The 16,412-nt window shown below is 40.8% G+C and overlaps 1 protein-coding gene across 2 annotated transcripts in view; it reads left to right on the forward strand.

The window, feature by feature from the left end:
* Positions 1-4,477: 4,477 nt before the first annotated feature.
* The window catches only part of LOC126389872 (sprouty-related, EVH1 domain-containing protein 2-like), a 32,680-nt gene continuing 20,745 nt past the window's right edge, over positions 4,478-16,412 (forward strand). For both annotated transcript variants that reach the window (XM_050043827.1, XM_050043828.1), the window contains exon 1: positions 4,478-4,982. In XM_050043827.1, the coding sequence (XP_049899784.1) occupies positions 4,957-4,982 (26 nt within the window). In that variant the 5' untranslated portion in view covers positions 4,478-4,956. The remainder of the gene's footprint in view (positions 4,983-16,412) is intronic.

A 16,412-nucleotide genomic window follows, 5' to 3' on the forward strand; every position in this document is an offset into this window, starting at 1 on the left:
TTAATTCAGAGGGAAATTTAATGTGATTGGAGATTATTAATTAAATTTGCCTTTTACTTTAACTGCATTATTGCCATATACGGATCCCAAAATGTCTCACTCAAATTAACAGGTACCAATCAGCAGGAGACTCAAAATGATCACAATGAGACGCAAAGGAACTGCAAAGAGACACAAAATAACAAAACAAGAGGCAAAACCACCACAAAGTCACTCAGTACGTTTCCAGTTACAGTGAAGTGGAGCTCCAGTCCCAGCTGGACGAGGACATCTAACTGGTCTACTGTCCTTGTCCCAGTATACAAGCACAGGAGGGGAATCCATTTATTGAGCCAAGTATGTGCGACTCCTCTACGATAGGTGGAGATATGCCCCCTTTCAGCTTGTTAGTATTGGACCTTTTTACGTCACCAACACATTCTCACTCCGACCTCGTCACACACACTTTTCACATCCACATATGACGTCCAAGGTACCCTGGGTGTGTTGGTTGTTGACGTTCTGGGACGCCGTGTCAACTTCAGCCTGTTACATGCATTGCCTGTTTTTAAAATACACTTCTGTTTTCACAGGAAATTTACCATTTACATACAGTCTCTTTCAAAATAAAAGCATTACGTCTGTGCAACACCGCAAATTGAAAGCACGTGGTTAGGTTTAGGAGGAAAAAAAAATCACACGGTTTGGTTTCATAACCTTACGGGACACAAACAACGCTCTCCCAGGTGACAGTCAGAGTTCGTTGGACCCATCCACCACCCCTCCCACCCCCCCTACTTGGATTTTCGCCGCCTTAACTTTTGTTCTTGTGCCGCCGCCTTTCCCCCTGACGCCGCCGAGCGCCTTTAAAATAAAACAGTGACTAGCCATATGGCGTATCATGCCGACATTAAAGGCCGGCTTTTTTCCTCAGTGTCTGATGCCATAAGTCACTGCCTAAGCATTGGATTTTTATGACTTTGGAGTGAGACCGGGCTGACGTCACAGACCAAACAATGGACAAACAAGTTAGCTACGGTTAGCTAGCAGCTAACTGGTACCATAGTGGAAACTTTGCAGCTCTGTACATTTGGTCCGTCCAAAAATACACGGCTCTGGATGTAGATTTCTCCATGTTGTTACCGGCTTCTTCTGTTTCTTGCTAGTCTGGGTCTGATTGGCTGTATACATGCAGGAGGAATTTGACTCCCAATCACATTATCTGTGCGTGTTAGTTCCACTTTTAGAAACTTGATTTAGTCCAATTTCAGTTGGACTAACATGTTAATGTGTATTTTCAAAGTCCGGTTTTACTCGGACTAATACAATAAATTTCTCCAATGTCTGAGGTAGTGGGGCCTTTTGCACATCTGTGCCCAGGGGCCCATTGTCTAAAGATCCGCCCTTAATCTTTATTGTGTATGAGGTGAAAATGCTCTCACACTTAAAATGATGTCTCTTTGGTGTACATCTCCAGATTTCTCTTCTCTACCCACTAAAGTGTCCATCACAAAGTTTGGCCGCAAAACTTTAAAAACTGTCAAACTGAATGAAACTTTCTGAAGCGCCAGAGACGTTTGAAGCTTTACCTGTTATCAGTCACGAGGTTTTCTTCATTTAACACAAACTCTGAGACAATGTACAGAAACATATTGTCCACCATCTCTAATGAATCCTGATGTAAAACAACTACAGACTGTTTAATCACAGGAAAGGAGAGCAGATGGTGACATACCTGCTCAGGTGCTCCCAGTGTTTGTCCTCTTCATGGGGACAGAGAGAGACGTTTTATAAAGTGTGTTGTCTCTACTTCAGCTGGCTCCATGCTCAACTTACAAAATGTTACCACACGTAAAAACAACCTGTCAGCACTGGTGAGTCTTCACTGCATGTGTCAGAGTGTTTTACAGATCAGGTGGAGGTACAGCGTTTATATACACCACAAGATGGCGGACTATTTATCAATTATCCAATGAGAAGTGGGCACACAGATGTCCCGCCTCTAAAGGAAGCTGCACCTGCAGAACAGAAACTTCAAAATAAAAGTACACAACAAACTGAGGACAAAAAAAAAGTTTAATCACAAAAACAAAGATTAATAATCTATATAGCAATTAGAAACAGATACAATGCAAATTAATTTAATTCAATAGAACTTTATTTATCCCGCAGGAAATTCTTGTGCCAGAGAATGCTTCAATTACAGTAACACAAATTATAGTAGCAACAACTAGTGTTCATAAACAGGGGTGGAAATACAGACAGTGCAGGCGGTGCGATTGCACTGGAGCCCCTGGGGTGGAGGGGCCTGTACAGTGAGGGGGGCCCTTGCAAGTGATTCAGATTGCCCGTATATCCCTGTGTTCAAAGATAAGTGAAGTGTGGAGCTTTATTGCTTTTTTCTGCCCTTAAAACTTTTCCTCATAACATTTTAATGAATATGAATCTGAGCCAGGGACCAAGATTTTATAAAAAATAAATAAATAAATAAAAAACAAAACAAAAAAACAAAAAAAAAGAAAAAAATCTCAGAAAGTCGAACATTTTTATTATTTTCAGTACGTTATCCCCTGAACTATGATGTAAATGTTGTTTTAGAGATTTTTCTGCTTATTAAATCCCTTTTAATTTATTCATTTTTCCCTACAACAGTCACATTTTATGATATCTAGTCTAAATATAATCATAACTTGTCCTAAAAAAATAATTTTGTAGTCAGACCATACAGTCCTGCATGGTATATGACTACAGCCTTGATCCAAGCTGACTGTAGTTTTTATTTTTATTACTTTTAGAGAAAAGATAGAACTTCATTTTGACTACTAAAATATTTGAGCTCTTCACTCAGACTCTGCAGACTGATATAACCTCAAGTCCAACCCTTTTTAACCCTGCAGACGTGTAGTTTTGTCACAACTGGATATCACCTGCAGGTCAGTAGATTTTATTAGCGACACATTAAAATCACTGAGTTTCTGCTCTGGACTTTCCAAATAACGTGAGGCCAAATAAAGACACATAAAACACAGAGTCACAGTTAAATGACGTCTTAGAAATATGAAACACACACAGAGTCACGTCTACCATTTCTTCACCAAATAAACATTAAACACTGTCGATTATTGCAGTTAGAACAGATGTGGTGCAGATGTGAAGTGCGACTGCAGAAGCATGGTTTGACCACAAGGTGTCACTAAAACACAGTGATTTATGATGTGGCAGAAGAAGAGCAGGTGGTCAGCTGATTAGAAACTGATGGGAAAATAAAACAGGGCTCTTATTTTGAAGAACAGGTTGCAGGTATCATACCTGAGAGTGAAGTATTACAGAGTATAACAGAGTAAAGTACCAGACCCGAGAGTGAAGTATTACAGAGTAAAGTATTAATGAATATTTGAAGATGTTATCAGAAAGTAACACAAGTTCACAGGTCTGATCTCCACAGAAACAATTGGACTAATAGTTACTTACTCTTACTCTAAGATCTAAACTACTGTACTATCACTGTCACTAGTACTAGTACTACTTATATCGTCACCATTATAGCTGCCTCCACCACTGCCACTACAACAACTATTACTATTACATCACTTATCAGAGTTAAAGTCTCAGTACTGGTAGTATTTACATCACTAATACCACTACTACTACTAGTACTACTGGTCACTATGCTAGAAGTAAAAGTCCTTTATTCATTTCATGCTGAAGTAAAAGTGCAGGAGTATTTTTTAAGTACTCTTTATACTGAGTACCTCAACTGCTACTGCCTCTTTCGTGCCACTACTACCTCTACTTCAACTACAACCAGTACTTATCCACCCTACTATGAATACTACTTCAGCTAAAATCACTACTCTGTTATTACTGCTGCTAATAATTCTACTGCAGCGACAACCGCCACTACTGATACTAAAACTACACCTATTTTTAACACTTCAACTACTGTTATCACTGCTGTTAATAGGTCCACAACTAATACTGGGCCACTGTCAGTAGACTAGGCCACTATACTACTACATACAACACTACTATAATATCAGCAATAGGCTACTTTATTTCTAGTATTTCAATTGATCATATCTTGTAGTATTACTTAACTCCTGCTAGTTTACATGCTCATTAATTATTAGTAGGTATCATAATAGTAATAAAATTATTACTACAAATACCACATTGGCAGTATTGGTGCTTGTACTACAACTGCTAGGATAGTTTCTTTAGGCTACATAATAATAACAACAACAACAACAACAACAACAACAACAATAATAATAATAATAATAATAATGACATTCTTCTTCTTATCATTATTAATAATTATAATAATAATAATAAAAATGTTATTATTTGCGTTAAATTATCTAGCATATTATTATTACTATTATTATTATTATATGGTAATAGCACGTGACTCTGCAGTCCTTCGGGTCTGACGTCACCCGCCCCCCTCCTCCTCCTCTTCCTCTTCCTCAGTCCGCTCCGCTCTGCCTGCGCTCACTGAATCCAACATGGAGTAAGGAGGAGATGGGGCTCGTCCGGGGCCATCCTCACCGATACCAGCGCACCATTTTCGGTCACCGCATTCCAGCCCGGCCCGGCGGGGGAGGAGGTAGAGGAGGCGGCGGAGGAGGAAGAAGAAGAGGAGGAAAAGAAAGAAAAGGCGTAGGAGGAGGAGGAGGAGGAGAAGGTGGAGGTGGAAGAGGAGAGCGGATGCGCCTCTTCGGATGCGCTCCAGTAATTGAGGAGTGAAGGGAGAAGAAGAAGAGGAGGAGGAGGTGGTGTTGGAGGAGGAGGAGGAGGAGGAGGGGGAGACGGAGATTCATACATAACACAAATCGGGATTCAAGAACCGAGCGCAGCGCGGGAGAGAACCGGATCCGCCGCCGCTTCTGCCGCTGAAGGGCGAGGAAACATGAAGACACCGCGCTGTGCAGCCGCGGCGGGAGCTCGTTATTACCGGAGGTGAAACGGAAAAAAATGAGCGAGGACACGCGCCCAGACGAGTGAGTACCCCCCCATCCCTGTACCCCATAATAATAACAAGACACCTCATCATTATTCTCTGATCATCATGATCGGCTGCTGATTGGCGCGCCGCCGCCGCTGTAGGTTTGTGCATTGATCACATGGATACGGACTGGTGCTGATGTGTTGTTATGGGCTCAAGTGATGAGGGGGTGCAGGGGCCCTCCTCATCCTCCTCCTCATCTTCCTCCTCCTCGTGGAAGGGTTGGTTGAGGTCGGAGAGATTTTTGGAGAAACGTGTGCAGCCTCCTGCAGATGTGATCACAGAGGGGAGATGATGGGGCTGCAGTTCGCATCATCATGGGCTTGACAGAGCAGACAGGAGGTTCTGCAGGGGCTCACATCACATGCAACATCCCAGCATGTCTTTATCAATCTCATGTTTGCATGTTGTCCTCCAGTCCTAGAAACAGGGGCGATGAGGACGGACTCAGTCCCAGTATAGAGCACTGTTCCCTCTCTGCCTCTCTGGCTCATGACCTCGTCAGATGAGGCCACGGTGTGATGTGACTCATCATCAGGGTGCTTGTGTCCACAGGTTGTGACCAGTTCAACCAAAGGGTGATTATTCCCTCTCATAACACTATCTCATTATTCAGTTATCCAAAAGGAAAATGTTTCAGGTACCGATGAGACGATAAAATACAATCCATAAATCCAGTTTGAGAATCAGAATCAGTTATTGCCAAGTAGGTTTTCAGATACAAATATTTCGCCTGGGTGTTGTGGCGTATACCAGTCAAAATATACAAAGTAGAAGCAAACGGACGTAGGCCAACTGCAGTATGTGTTCTACAGCAGTGATACTCAACTCAAGGCCCAGGTGCCCCGCCGACCGTTCACTAACTCACAATTAAAGTAAATTGATTCACACTGGAAGTTTTTTTGTAATTTGAAAGTAAATAAGGTGCCAGGACCCATAAAAAGCATCAAAAACAGAGCCTGTATATTAAAACAAGTGTCAGGTTCCCAAACCTGTTCTCATCCCAACTTGCCAAATACCCCCGCTTTGTCAGGGGTCACGCTAGGTACCCTCCTGGGTCCTTTTTGGATGTTCAATGACAGCGTACCTCTCATATCATGCATTTTATGTTTTCACAATACACTTCTGTTTCCCAGAGGTGGGGACTGGAGTCACATGACTTGGACTCGAGTCAAGTTCGAGTCACAAATTTGATGACTTTTGGACTAGAAATGCACGATATTGGATTTTTTGCTGATATGCAATATGCCGATGTGTAACAACTCACTGATAACCGATGCTAATATTGATATATTCACTTTTTCCCACTTGATTTCAGTGATCATCATCAAGTCTCCTCTGTAGTGGAATTCACATCATAGTATACATGCATACTCTTATGGTGACGGCCCACCAGCTGATGGAGACATGAAATCAATCTTTTCAATGTCCATAATATTTATTCATAGTGGAAAATAAGAAAAAGCATGTTGGCCGCTCTGAGAGTTCATTTTAAATATCAGCCAGTATATTATCGTGCGCCCCTACTTAACATTCAACTTGACAAATGAAGACAGACTTGTAGCTTGACTTTGGCTTTAACACCAGTGACTCGTGCCTTCACTTGGACCTGAGCTTTTTGACTTGAAAATACTTGATACCTTCCCCTAAACCCAAAGATTGGAAAGGACGTTATTTTTTTAAAAAAAAGTGCCACGATTCATTTCATTCTTGTAAATGTAATTTATAATTCCTCTTTTGTTTGAATAACATTACATTTGGTAACGAACGCATTTTTACATGTTTAGGACTCAAAACTCAAAGTTTAGGATTTGGGAATTGGAACTTGACACAGGCCTTAAGTGCTTGAGACTTGCTTGTGACTTGCAAATCAATGACTTGGTCCCTGGTGTCTCATTTATAAACACTGCGTACGCACAAAACGAGGCCTGAAAGAGGCGTACGCCACAGACTTGAGGGGAGAAACTTTGAGCCATGCCTACAAACATTTTGGAGACGGGAAATTTGCGAAGCAGATGGTGAGGTAAAAATTGTTAATATTTTTTGTTTCACGCCATTTTGACTTTTGTGCATATGTACATTTTTATTATGAATCCTATGCACTGTTTTATAAATGAGACCTCAGAGCTGCTGTTTTCTGCTCGTTATGTGCAAACAGACTTTTTCAAAATAAATTTACAAAGTAGAAAAAAAATTTTTAGTAGGGCTGTCATACGTAATAACGAGTTAACGCAAATCCCTTTTCATGCCACAATATTTTTTTATGCGTGATCGATTTAATGCATGTACCCTCTGTAATTATGACCCTCAGCCCACCCTGTAGTTTGGGAAATCAGGAAGCGATGCGGCATTAATGTTGTGGATGTCAAGCAGAAACAAACCTCAGTGAGTGGAGGACACTTGAGGACACTACATTGTGTTAGTGTTACTAAGTAAAGTTACATTCAGGTCAATAAGTCCGTCTGTTGTTGGGCTTGAGTTTGCCGTGATATGCTTTCAGCAGAACCTCTGAGGTTATTCTGGAGAATATTCTGGACAGTATTTGTCATGGTTTTTGATTGTTGCAATAATAATAAAAATAATAGGCCTAATATATTTGCATAAAACAAGCATATTTGTCCACTCCCATGTTGATAAGAGTATTAAAAACTTGAGAAATATACCTTTAAGGTACATTTAGAACAGATAAAAAATATGAGTGTAATTTGCAATTAATTGCGATTGAATATTATAATTGATAGACAGCCCTATTTTTAGGTTTACTTCCTCATGTTCAGGCAACAAAAGTCTGTGGTGAGGTTTAGAATTAAGCATCATGGTTGTGTGTAGCATGCTACACATACGGGCACACTACGCTGTTATTAAAATTACTCGACTGACTTCTGGTTTTACACAGGAAATGAACAGCAGGTTAACAAATGGAAAGTCCAGAGTTGTTTGACCAAACACCTCAGCTCCCACCAGGGCCGTAAATATAGACACTGCAGGCAGTATGGTTGCATTGGGGCCCCTGGGGTGGGAGGGCCCGTAAAGAGAGCAGGGCCTCCAACAATGTGTTAGGCAGGAAATGAGTTATTTAGAGTGCTGCTTAAGAAATATTCTTATGCTCAAAGAAGATTAGATTAAAAATGGTGCATCTGCTATTTATGCCCTCGAAAATAGTCAGTACAACAAAAGTGAATGCTTATTTTACATAAAAAACGTTCCTTTAAATGAATAATTTCTTACTGTCTGGTATTTTTGTCATGTACAGATGAGCAATGCTAACTGCTAGGTGTTTGTTAATGTCCAATGTCAAGACTCGTTTTAATTGTGCTGAGACTATATGATATGAGGAAGCTAGTTTAGGCGAGTGTGCTTCATCACAAGTAAACAGTCTGCACTAGGGCCCATCATAATAGCGTGTACTGGGACCTGTCCTAGCTACCTGACGCCACCGCCTCCCACCCGATATGGACTTTGCTCTTCATACTACATTGAAAACATCATCACAAACTGCTTTCGCCCAGTTCATATCACACTGACGCGATGGTGCCTCTGTGTGTTGGTGTTTGATGCAGAGATCGCTGACAAAGCGGTGATATTTGATGAGTTGTGAGTGAGAACGGGCAGGGGTCCCCCAACAGAGGTTCAAGCTAAGTCTTGAATGTTCTCAAATGCCCCTGCGTACACCTGACCTGTGCAGGGCTGCTGTGACTGGATTTGCCTCTTGGTAAAGATGAGTGACGACAGAAAACACTTAAAGGTTGAAACAGGCAATTCATTTATTACATAAAATAATAAATATTATTAATGTTAGTTTGTTAACTGGCCCCTGGCCTCCTGCCATTTTGCAAAGGTGTCCTGGGAAAAGCGTTTTGAGTATCACTGTTTAGTAGGATAAAGAGCTGGAGTAATGAGAAACCGATTCATGAGTTCGGCACAGCAATTAAACATTTTGAGGAGGAGTGATCATATTATCCTTCTTCACAATGATTGTGCTTACAGCATAAAAATAATGTACCAGAGACGCCTACTGCTTGAACAGTCCGGTCTCATTCTCAGTGTCAAATATGGCATCTTGGTCAGTGGCCATCGGCATGTGACTGCGGCACACAAATCGCCCTTTAGTGTTTGGACTTTCAATCAACGATATTATTAACCCATTCACAGCAACGATGAAGTAAAGAGGGTGTGAAAGTCTGGTGGTGGATGGGTCTAACCACCACAAGACTTTCACCCAGGAGACCCCTGTTTGTGTCCTGTGTGAAATGTAGAGTTATGTTTTTTTACTATTTTATGTAGTTAACAACTATGTCACCTACGTAATTTAGTTGTTAAATTACTTAAAGGTCCATTGTGTCAGATTTAGGGCAACATGTTGGCTTGAACATGTTTGATTTTAGATTTTAGAATGGGGTTTGACACAAATGAAGAGTCTACTTTTGTTTTGTTTTTTTTACGCAGTGCGGTTGTCTTGTCTGAATGTGGCCTTGACTTTATAATGAGCCCTTAAGACGTCAGTATGCTCCAAAAGTAGGGTTGCAACAGTGTGAGATTTTCACGGTACAATAGATATCGCAGTTTCACTGTATCATGTTATTACAGAATGTATGTTATTATCAGTCAGAATGAGCCTGAAAGTGATGAAAACAGAAGGGCTATTGTTGGTTAAACAAACATTTATAACTATAATTGAAACTTGAAACCATTTTGTTAATGGAGGTGTGTGTAGAAAGTCTCCCTCTTAGAATGTAATTAAAATAAAGGCAAGATTCAATTCAGTGTCTGAACTCCCCGCTGGGGCTCCACCACAAATGTTCTGACATTGGAAAAGACAGCGCTGTGACTGGTCCTTTTTTGTAATTTTTCTGTAGCTGACAGTCACACCCACTTTACACGGTGATTGGTTAGATGTGCACAGGAGTAAATATTGAGTAGGGCCTTTCTCTCTAGCTCTCTTTTTTCATTTGTCACGCAACTACTTCTGTCTTGTGTCATGTAAACAAATGAGTGCAGCACCTGAAGGTGTGCGGTGTCATGTCCATTTCTACGAGTCGACATGCCAAAGACACAAAAGATGCAGAGCTTTGAGAGGGAGGCGTTTAGATGTGGCTGGATGACACGTCCTTTGAGCCAGTTTCTTTGAGACCTTTAATAGGACGCACTGATCCAAAATGCACTGATATGGACCTAAAGTACATCAGGTATGGGTGTAGCTTCTAGGTGAGTGGATGTGGCAGCAGGCATGCAGAAAGGATGGTGCTCTGTCATGAAATGTCCATGATTCAGTGACAGGAACATGTGATGTGAGTATAGCGGCAGACTCAAATTGATTGCTTCATTTTCTCTGGCATTGCCAATCATCTAGACGTTGTTACGTGGTCGTTATAAAGTGCTAAAAGCTGCAGAGTTTGAATGAACCGCTCAGAACATGTTGGCTTTGAACGCACCAACAGAGTCCTCAGCAAATGAGATTCTTCATCGCGGGCAGAGAGAGCGTAGGCAGCATGTAACCTGATGAAGGAGCCTACCTTCCTTTTCTTTACCCTGCCTCGTGCTGTGCACACCCCTGCAGGTAAACACATGACTCATACAGCTGCGTTCAGTCAGATAATAGGCTCAACTCCTGAAATGTTTACCCAGACTGCACCAGGCCGCAGAGAGAGGCAGGCAGCAGGCTGTTGGTTAGGACAAGAGTGTCATATCCACTGTGGCTACTTATTAAAACTCTGTTATTGTTCCCCAACGTTTAGTTTCGGTTTTATTTACTGACTTAAATCTCTCTCAGGGGTGTCGTCTGGATGTCCAGCTGATAAAATCCAAATGAGAGATATTCTGAGTTGGTAAAAAAATGTTTGTACACTCGTCTTCAAATGAAGAAATAACCTGTGTGTTTGTGTGTCAGTTTTTGCCCTGGGATTTGCCAGGCTACACACAGGCTAAGCTAACCTCCTCTGTAAGCTACAGTAGGTTGATAATCAGGTGTCTTTGGGTGAAATATGTGATTGATATATTCTGTTTAAAGTAAATGAACATCACTAAAAAATCAGGAAGTAAAGGACGATAGTCTTTTTAGGAGGACTGAGTATCGTTTGAAAGGTTTAATACTATTTCTATTTGTAATCGTTTGTAAGTGTTGGGCGGTATCTGTTATTTTGTACCTTCATACCGACATGATTTCTCATTTCACCAGGGTATGTGAGAGTATTTATGTAAAAAAAACAAAACCTAGAAGCTGAGCTGCTGGTGATAGAAGTCATTGTAGTGAGAGTTGAGTTTGTTACGTTCTACAAGCTCAAATGTCAAGAAAGGAAAAGAAATACTCTTAAACTGTTTTTCTTATTTTCTTAAGAATGCAACTGTGCTTCCTCTGAACTCAAGTTTCTCTCTTTGCCCAACATACTTCGTTCAAACTCGACAGAAACAAAGTAAAACTCATCTAAACCATCTTGCTTGTGTCTTTCCACTATCCCAACAAGTTCTCACCAGCTCTGGTTTGGTCAAAATAAACCTTTAATTTGCCAAGTTAGATTTGAAAATATGCTGCTTTTCCCGCAGTCTTCCTCTGCTGCTGCTAGCTGGAGTTTTACAGTCCTGTAACGTTATCCCAACCACTCACAGTCGCCATATCTCTCAGCTCATCAGTAGAGACTGACCTCTGGTGGCGCCTGATGTGCACTACATACAATACATCCCAAATACAGCCTCTCCATATCTGTTTGATAGAAAGATGAACCTCTGTACTGAGAATCATACCTATAGGATTTCTAAATACACTGGTATACTGTAATACTGTGATGTCACCCAGGCCTAAAAAACGTCTTTATAAATCTTTGTCTTTATTGATGCTGTGGACAAACTATGTAATGATGACACAGTTTCTTAATTACTTTAAACATATTTTTGGCATTTTTTTACTGCAGTTTCTTCTCATCTTTCAGCCAAAGGATTTTCAGACAACCTTATATCAGTGATCAGCTAATATCAGCACAGGAAAAAAAACTAACCACTAACAAACCAAACCTTGACCCTTTCTCTTGGAGCACAAGTTACAGAGATGACAGGATGTCATTTCCTGTTACTTTAACCTTGAGAAACATGCTGGCAATAAACACTTAACATTTTTTAGGTTAAAGGTATTGTCAGACAGAACTGAAGACGAGTAGTAGACGATGCAAACTGAGGCGAAGATGCAGCCACAACGTATCCTCATACAACGGTTCGTATGATATGCTATGAATTCCTGCCCCATGAATAATGTTACATACCTAATGTAAAGTTAAGTAATTAAGGGAAAGTTACTGTGGTTAAGTTTAGGAAAAAAACATGGTGAGGACATACTGTACCTTAAAATTACTCAAAGTTCATACACTTCGAAACACCAGTCTCCCGGGGGAAAGTCCTGTGTTTTGTGACCCATCCACTGCCCCAACCTGACTTCTAACTGGGCAGCTTGGAACCGCTTCCTTCCTTACTCCTGTCAACGCATCGATTAAGTGATCACAGCCTTCCAAAATACGTGGGTTTAACCACGAATTACTAGCTCAGCATTATGTTGGATATGCATGAGTTTTGGTGCATAACTTGTCATAGGAAAACGTACGAACAGTGCGTGAGAACAGCCTGAAGTTCACAATGTTGAAAAACTGTGCAGGTGTCCCAGAGCTTTATAAACTGAATGTCTTCATACGTCTTAAAATCTTTGATGCATCAATCCTCGAAGTTGAGATCACAAGTCTGAAACCCCTGAAGCAGCAGCAGACGGCAGCGGGAGGTGATCTGATACCTGCTCAGGAGTTTTTATTGTTTAGGGTGGAGGATTCTTGGTTTTCATTGGACGGTGAGGGACTGAAACTCTCCCCTGCTCCTCTCCAGAGGTGTTTTTGTGGGGGTGTTTTCTATTGATCGGGCAAACCGATGCCCCCGAACCAGCACAACAGAGAGCTGTCGATAACGCCAGAGGGGAGGGAAGGAGGGGAGGGTTGAAAATGACATTGAGGAAAGGTCAGCAGGCAGCAGTGTCCCTGGTACTCCGGCCCCGCCCACACAGGACAACATCGATTTTATATCAGTGCTGATCTCCATCCGAGCTGCTGGTGCCCAGTGACTTCAGCTGAGACGCTCTGATGGGCGCAGACTAGAGACAAATGTTGGGTTTCAGGGGAAAATATTAACATTTATCTTCTTTCAGCTGTGATTTAAAACTAACAAAGTTTTACACATCAGTGGAACACAGATTATTGCTTTTAAGTCTGATTATTAAGTGAGACATATTGATTGGCATTAAAACTGTGGGAATGGTTTCAACCCCATCATCCTGCTGTAATATCAATATACATTTTTATTTTAGAATTGATTTATTTTAAGATTTTTACCTATGAATTATGCTCCTCATGTTGTATTGGTGATCTACAGAGCATCAAACAAGCACAAACCTTGTTTCTATCTAAAATGACGCAGTTGATTGTTGCCAAGCAACTTTAAAGGTCCAGTGTGTTGGATTCAGGGGGACATATTGTCAGCAATGGAATATTATATAATAAGTAGGTTTTCTTTTGTGTATTATCACCTAAAAAATAAGAATCATGTTTTCGTTACCTCAGAATGAGCCTTTTATATCTACAAAGGGAGGGGGTCCTCTTCCACAGAGTCTGCCATGTTGTTTCTACAGTAGCCCAGAATGGACAAACCAAACACTGGCTCCAGATAGGGACATTCACATTTTCGTGTTACAACCTCACCGCTAGGGATGTCACGATTACTTGATTTCACTATTAACTGCGATTTTAAACGCCACGGTTAATTATTCGTAAAGATTCCTCAACACCGTCACTCTCCTAAGATTATGCCGGGACACGGAACCATATACAGTAGGTCAGCGCAACTCGCACGGAACGAAAACAAAGTTACACAAGCAGTACAGCTGAATAGGCGTCTTGGAGTGATGAAGTATGGATGAAGACTTATTCCCCCCAAAAAACGGATAAACTCAGCCGTGTGGGATCATTTTGGCTATCGCAAAATGACCAAGGGGTCATGATGAAGTATGGATGAAGACTTATTCCCCCCAAAAAACGGATAAAGTCAGCTGTGTGGGATCATTTTGGCTATCGCAAAATGACCAAGGGGTCATCGTTGACGACGGCTTTCCAGTTTGTAAAACATGCCGCAAAAAAGTCGCGGCCAAAGGATCAAACACGAGCAACATGATACAACACCTGCGGGACAACCACCCGGCTTTACATGCACAAGTAAAGGTAAATGCACAATAACTGGGTTAAAATACGTCAATCTCAATTTATCTAATGTAACATTGAATTAAAAATTATATGTTAGTGTGTCATTTGCAATTAATGGTGTAGTGGTATAATACGAGTTGGGCTTACAGTGCAACGTGACAAGCTAAGGCACGTCTCAGAGACTTTTTTGATGGATAGTTTTGCAGTTTGTGTGCACACAGCGTGAGGTCAAATCCTTTTTTTAGTCGTCAGACTGTTTCAGTCAGTGTGCAATGGAAGATATATGTAATGTCTTCTTAAGGTCCTCAGTCAGTGAACATTTAGTATTAGTATTACCTCCTTTTGCTTCCTCCCATCTGTGTTGAGTAAATGTTGGACTTGTTCTTCCAGCACTATGTCTGTTTCATTTATTATTAACACTGCACGAGATATGCTCTCAATTTAATAAATTACAAGTAATTGTAATTTAAAGACAACAAAAAGACACACACATCCTAGAAAAAACTCAGACTAAGTGCTGGACCAGGACCACAAAGAGGCATGTAGTAAAGTGAGTCCGCACACTAGATACTGCTCCAAAGATTTAATGTGAATATCACTACATGTAATGTTTCGGGCCCAGGCCCTTCATCAGACATGAAATTGTAAATTAAACAAAAAATAAACCTTTGTTGCTATATTATTTTTGTTATGTTGGCATGGGAATAAATGAAACTTAAAGATCTATAAGGAGTGTTCATGTGATTTTACACATTTATAGTGTGAAATTAATTAATGCATAATAATTGTAAAAGCGTGATTATTTCTCTGACAATAATGGTACCAAGAAAATCTAAAATCGTGACATCCCTACTCACCACTAGATGCTACTAAATCCTACACACTGGACCTTTAAAGTAAACTTGAGTTAAAATACAATGACGTAACATTCAGCATTTTGATCTCAGCTACATAGTGATCAACTTGTTGATAATAGATAAAGAGAAACTGTAGGTTAGTCCTGTCTGATGAGTTATCTGTCACTCTTTGCATCTACACCGTCACTGCTGGGCTCAACAAACTGACATGACGAGCCACTAAACATCCTCAGATCTTTGAAAACATGATTTGAAAACTTCACAAAGTCTAAAAAATGATGTGACGCTCAACCAACTGAAAGTGAGAAGACTTTTTGTTCAGCCCTGATTTATTGGTAGAAACTCAGAAAGACAGAGGCAGCAGGTCAAAGCAGGTATAAGGTCGATGCCCTGCACCTTTAGTTGTGTAAAATCAGCCCAGAACAAGGTCTTACAGGTGTTGGACTCTTTCAGGCTACTGTGAGGAGTAAAGAGCTGGTTAGTCTTTTGCAGGCACGCAGACACTCCAGGTTTAAAGTGCTTGTGAATCTTACGCTGGTGTGATGCATTCAGGGTGTTTGTTTGTGAGAAAGTCAGTTTTTGTTTACTGATCTGCCAGATACAAGAGGTTGTAAAATTAATGTAGAGGGAACAAACCGAAGAGGCAGGAACATGAGGAGCAGCGCTCAGTTATGTTGAAGAAACAGCGATGAAAGTTGCAAAAAGCAGAAGACAAAGACATAAGTTTACCGAATCTCCAAGTGACCAGAATAAGAGATAAAGACAAAATTATAATCATTTAACTGCCCCATTATTGAAGAGAGTTTTGTGTCATTGCTCTCGTATCACGAAGGAGTGTATCGAAGCTGTTTATGAATGTGAAATCGATCTCTTCTATACATGTAGTGTAAATCAAATGAAAAACAAATGTTCAAATCTGTCACATTTTAGTCAGTTTCCACAAAGCATTTATTTTACAGTCCGTACACACTCCCTGGGTGAGAAGTTAAAAGGAGCATTATGATTTGGTGTTTTGCATGCCAAACTGGAATATTTATATACTTGTTTGTTGCATATTGACCACACATAAACAGCGTAAAGCAGGTAATAACTACAGGTTGAAATGCAGTGATTGAAATGCTGCTGTTGTGTCTAAAACTCTTTCTTTTCAATCAATATTTACACGTTGTGACCCAGAAACCACCAAATCACTTCCTGGGATTATTTTAGCAACACTCTCTGATCACTGATCCAAACTCCTCTGAGGTTTGTGCCATAACAGAGCTGGCTGCTGAACTTTGAACTCCACCTTCACCTGGAGCAGCAGGTGTTTGGAAGTTGAGTTTCAGATGCAGCGATGGCCGGCGT

The sequence above is a fragment of the Epinephelus moara genome, chromosome 5 (assembly GCF_006386435.1).
Source record: "Epinephelus moara isolate mb chromosome 5, YSFRI_EMoa_1.0, whole genome shotgun sequence".
Lineage (NCBI taxonomy): Eukaryota > Metazoa > Chordata > Actinopteri > Perciformes > Serranidae > Epinephelus > Epinephelus moara.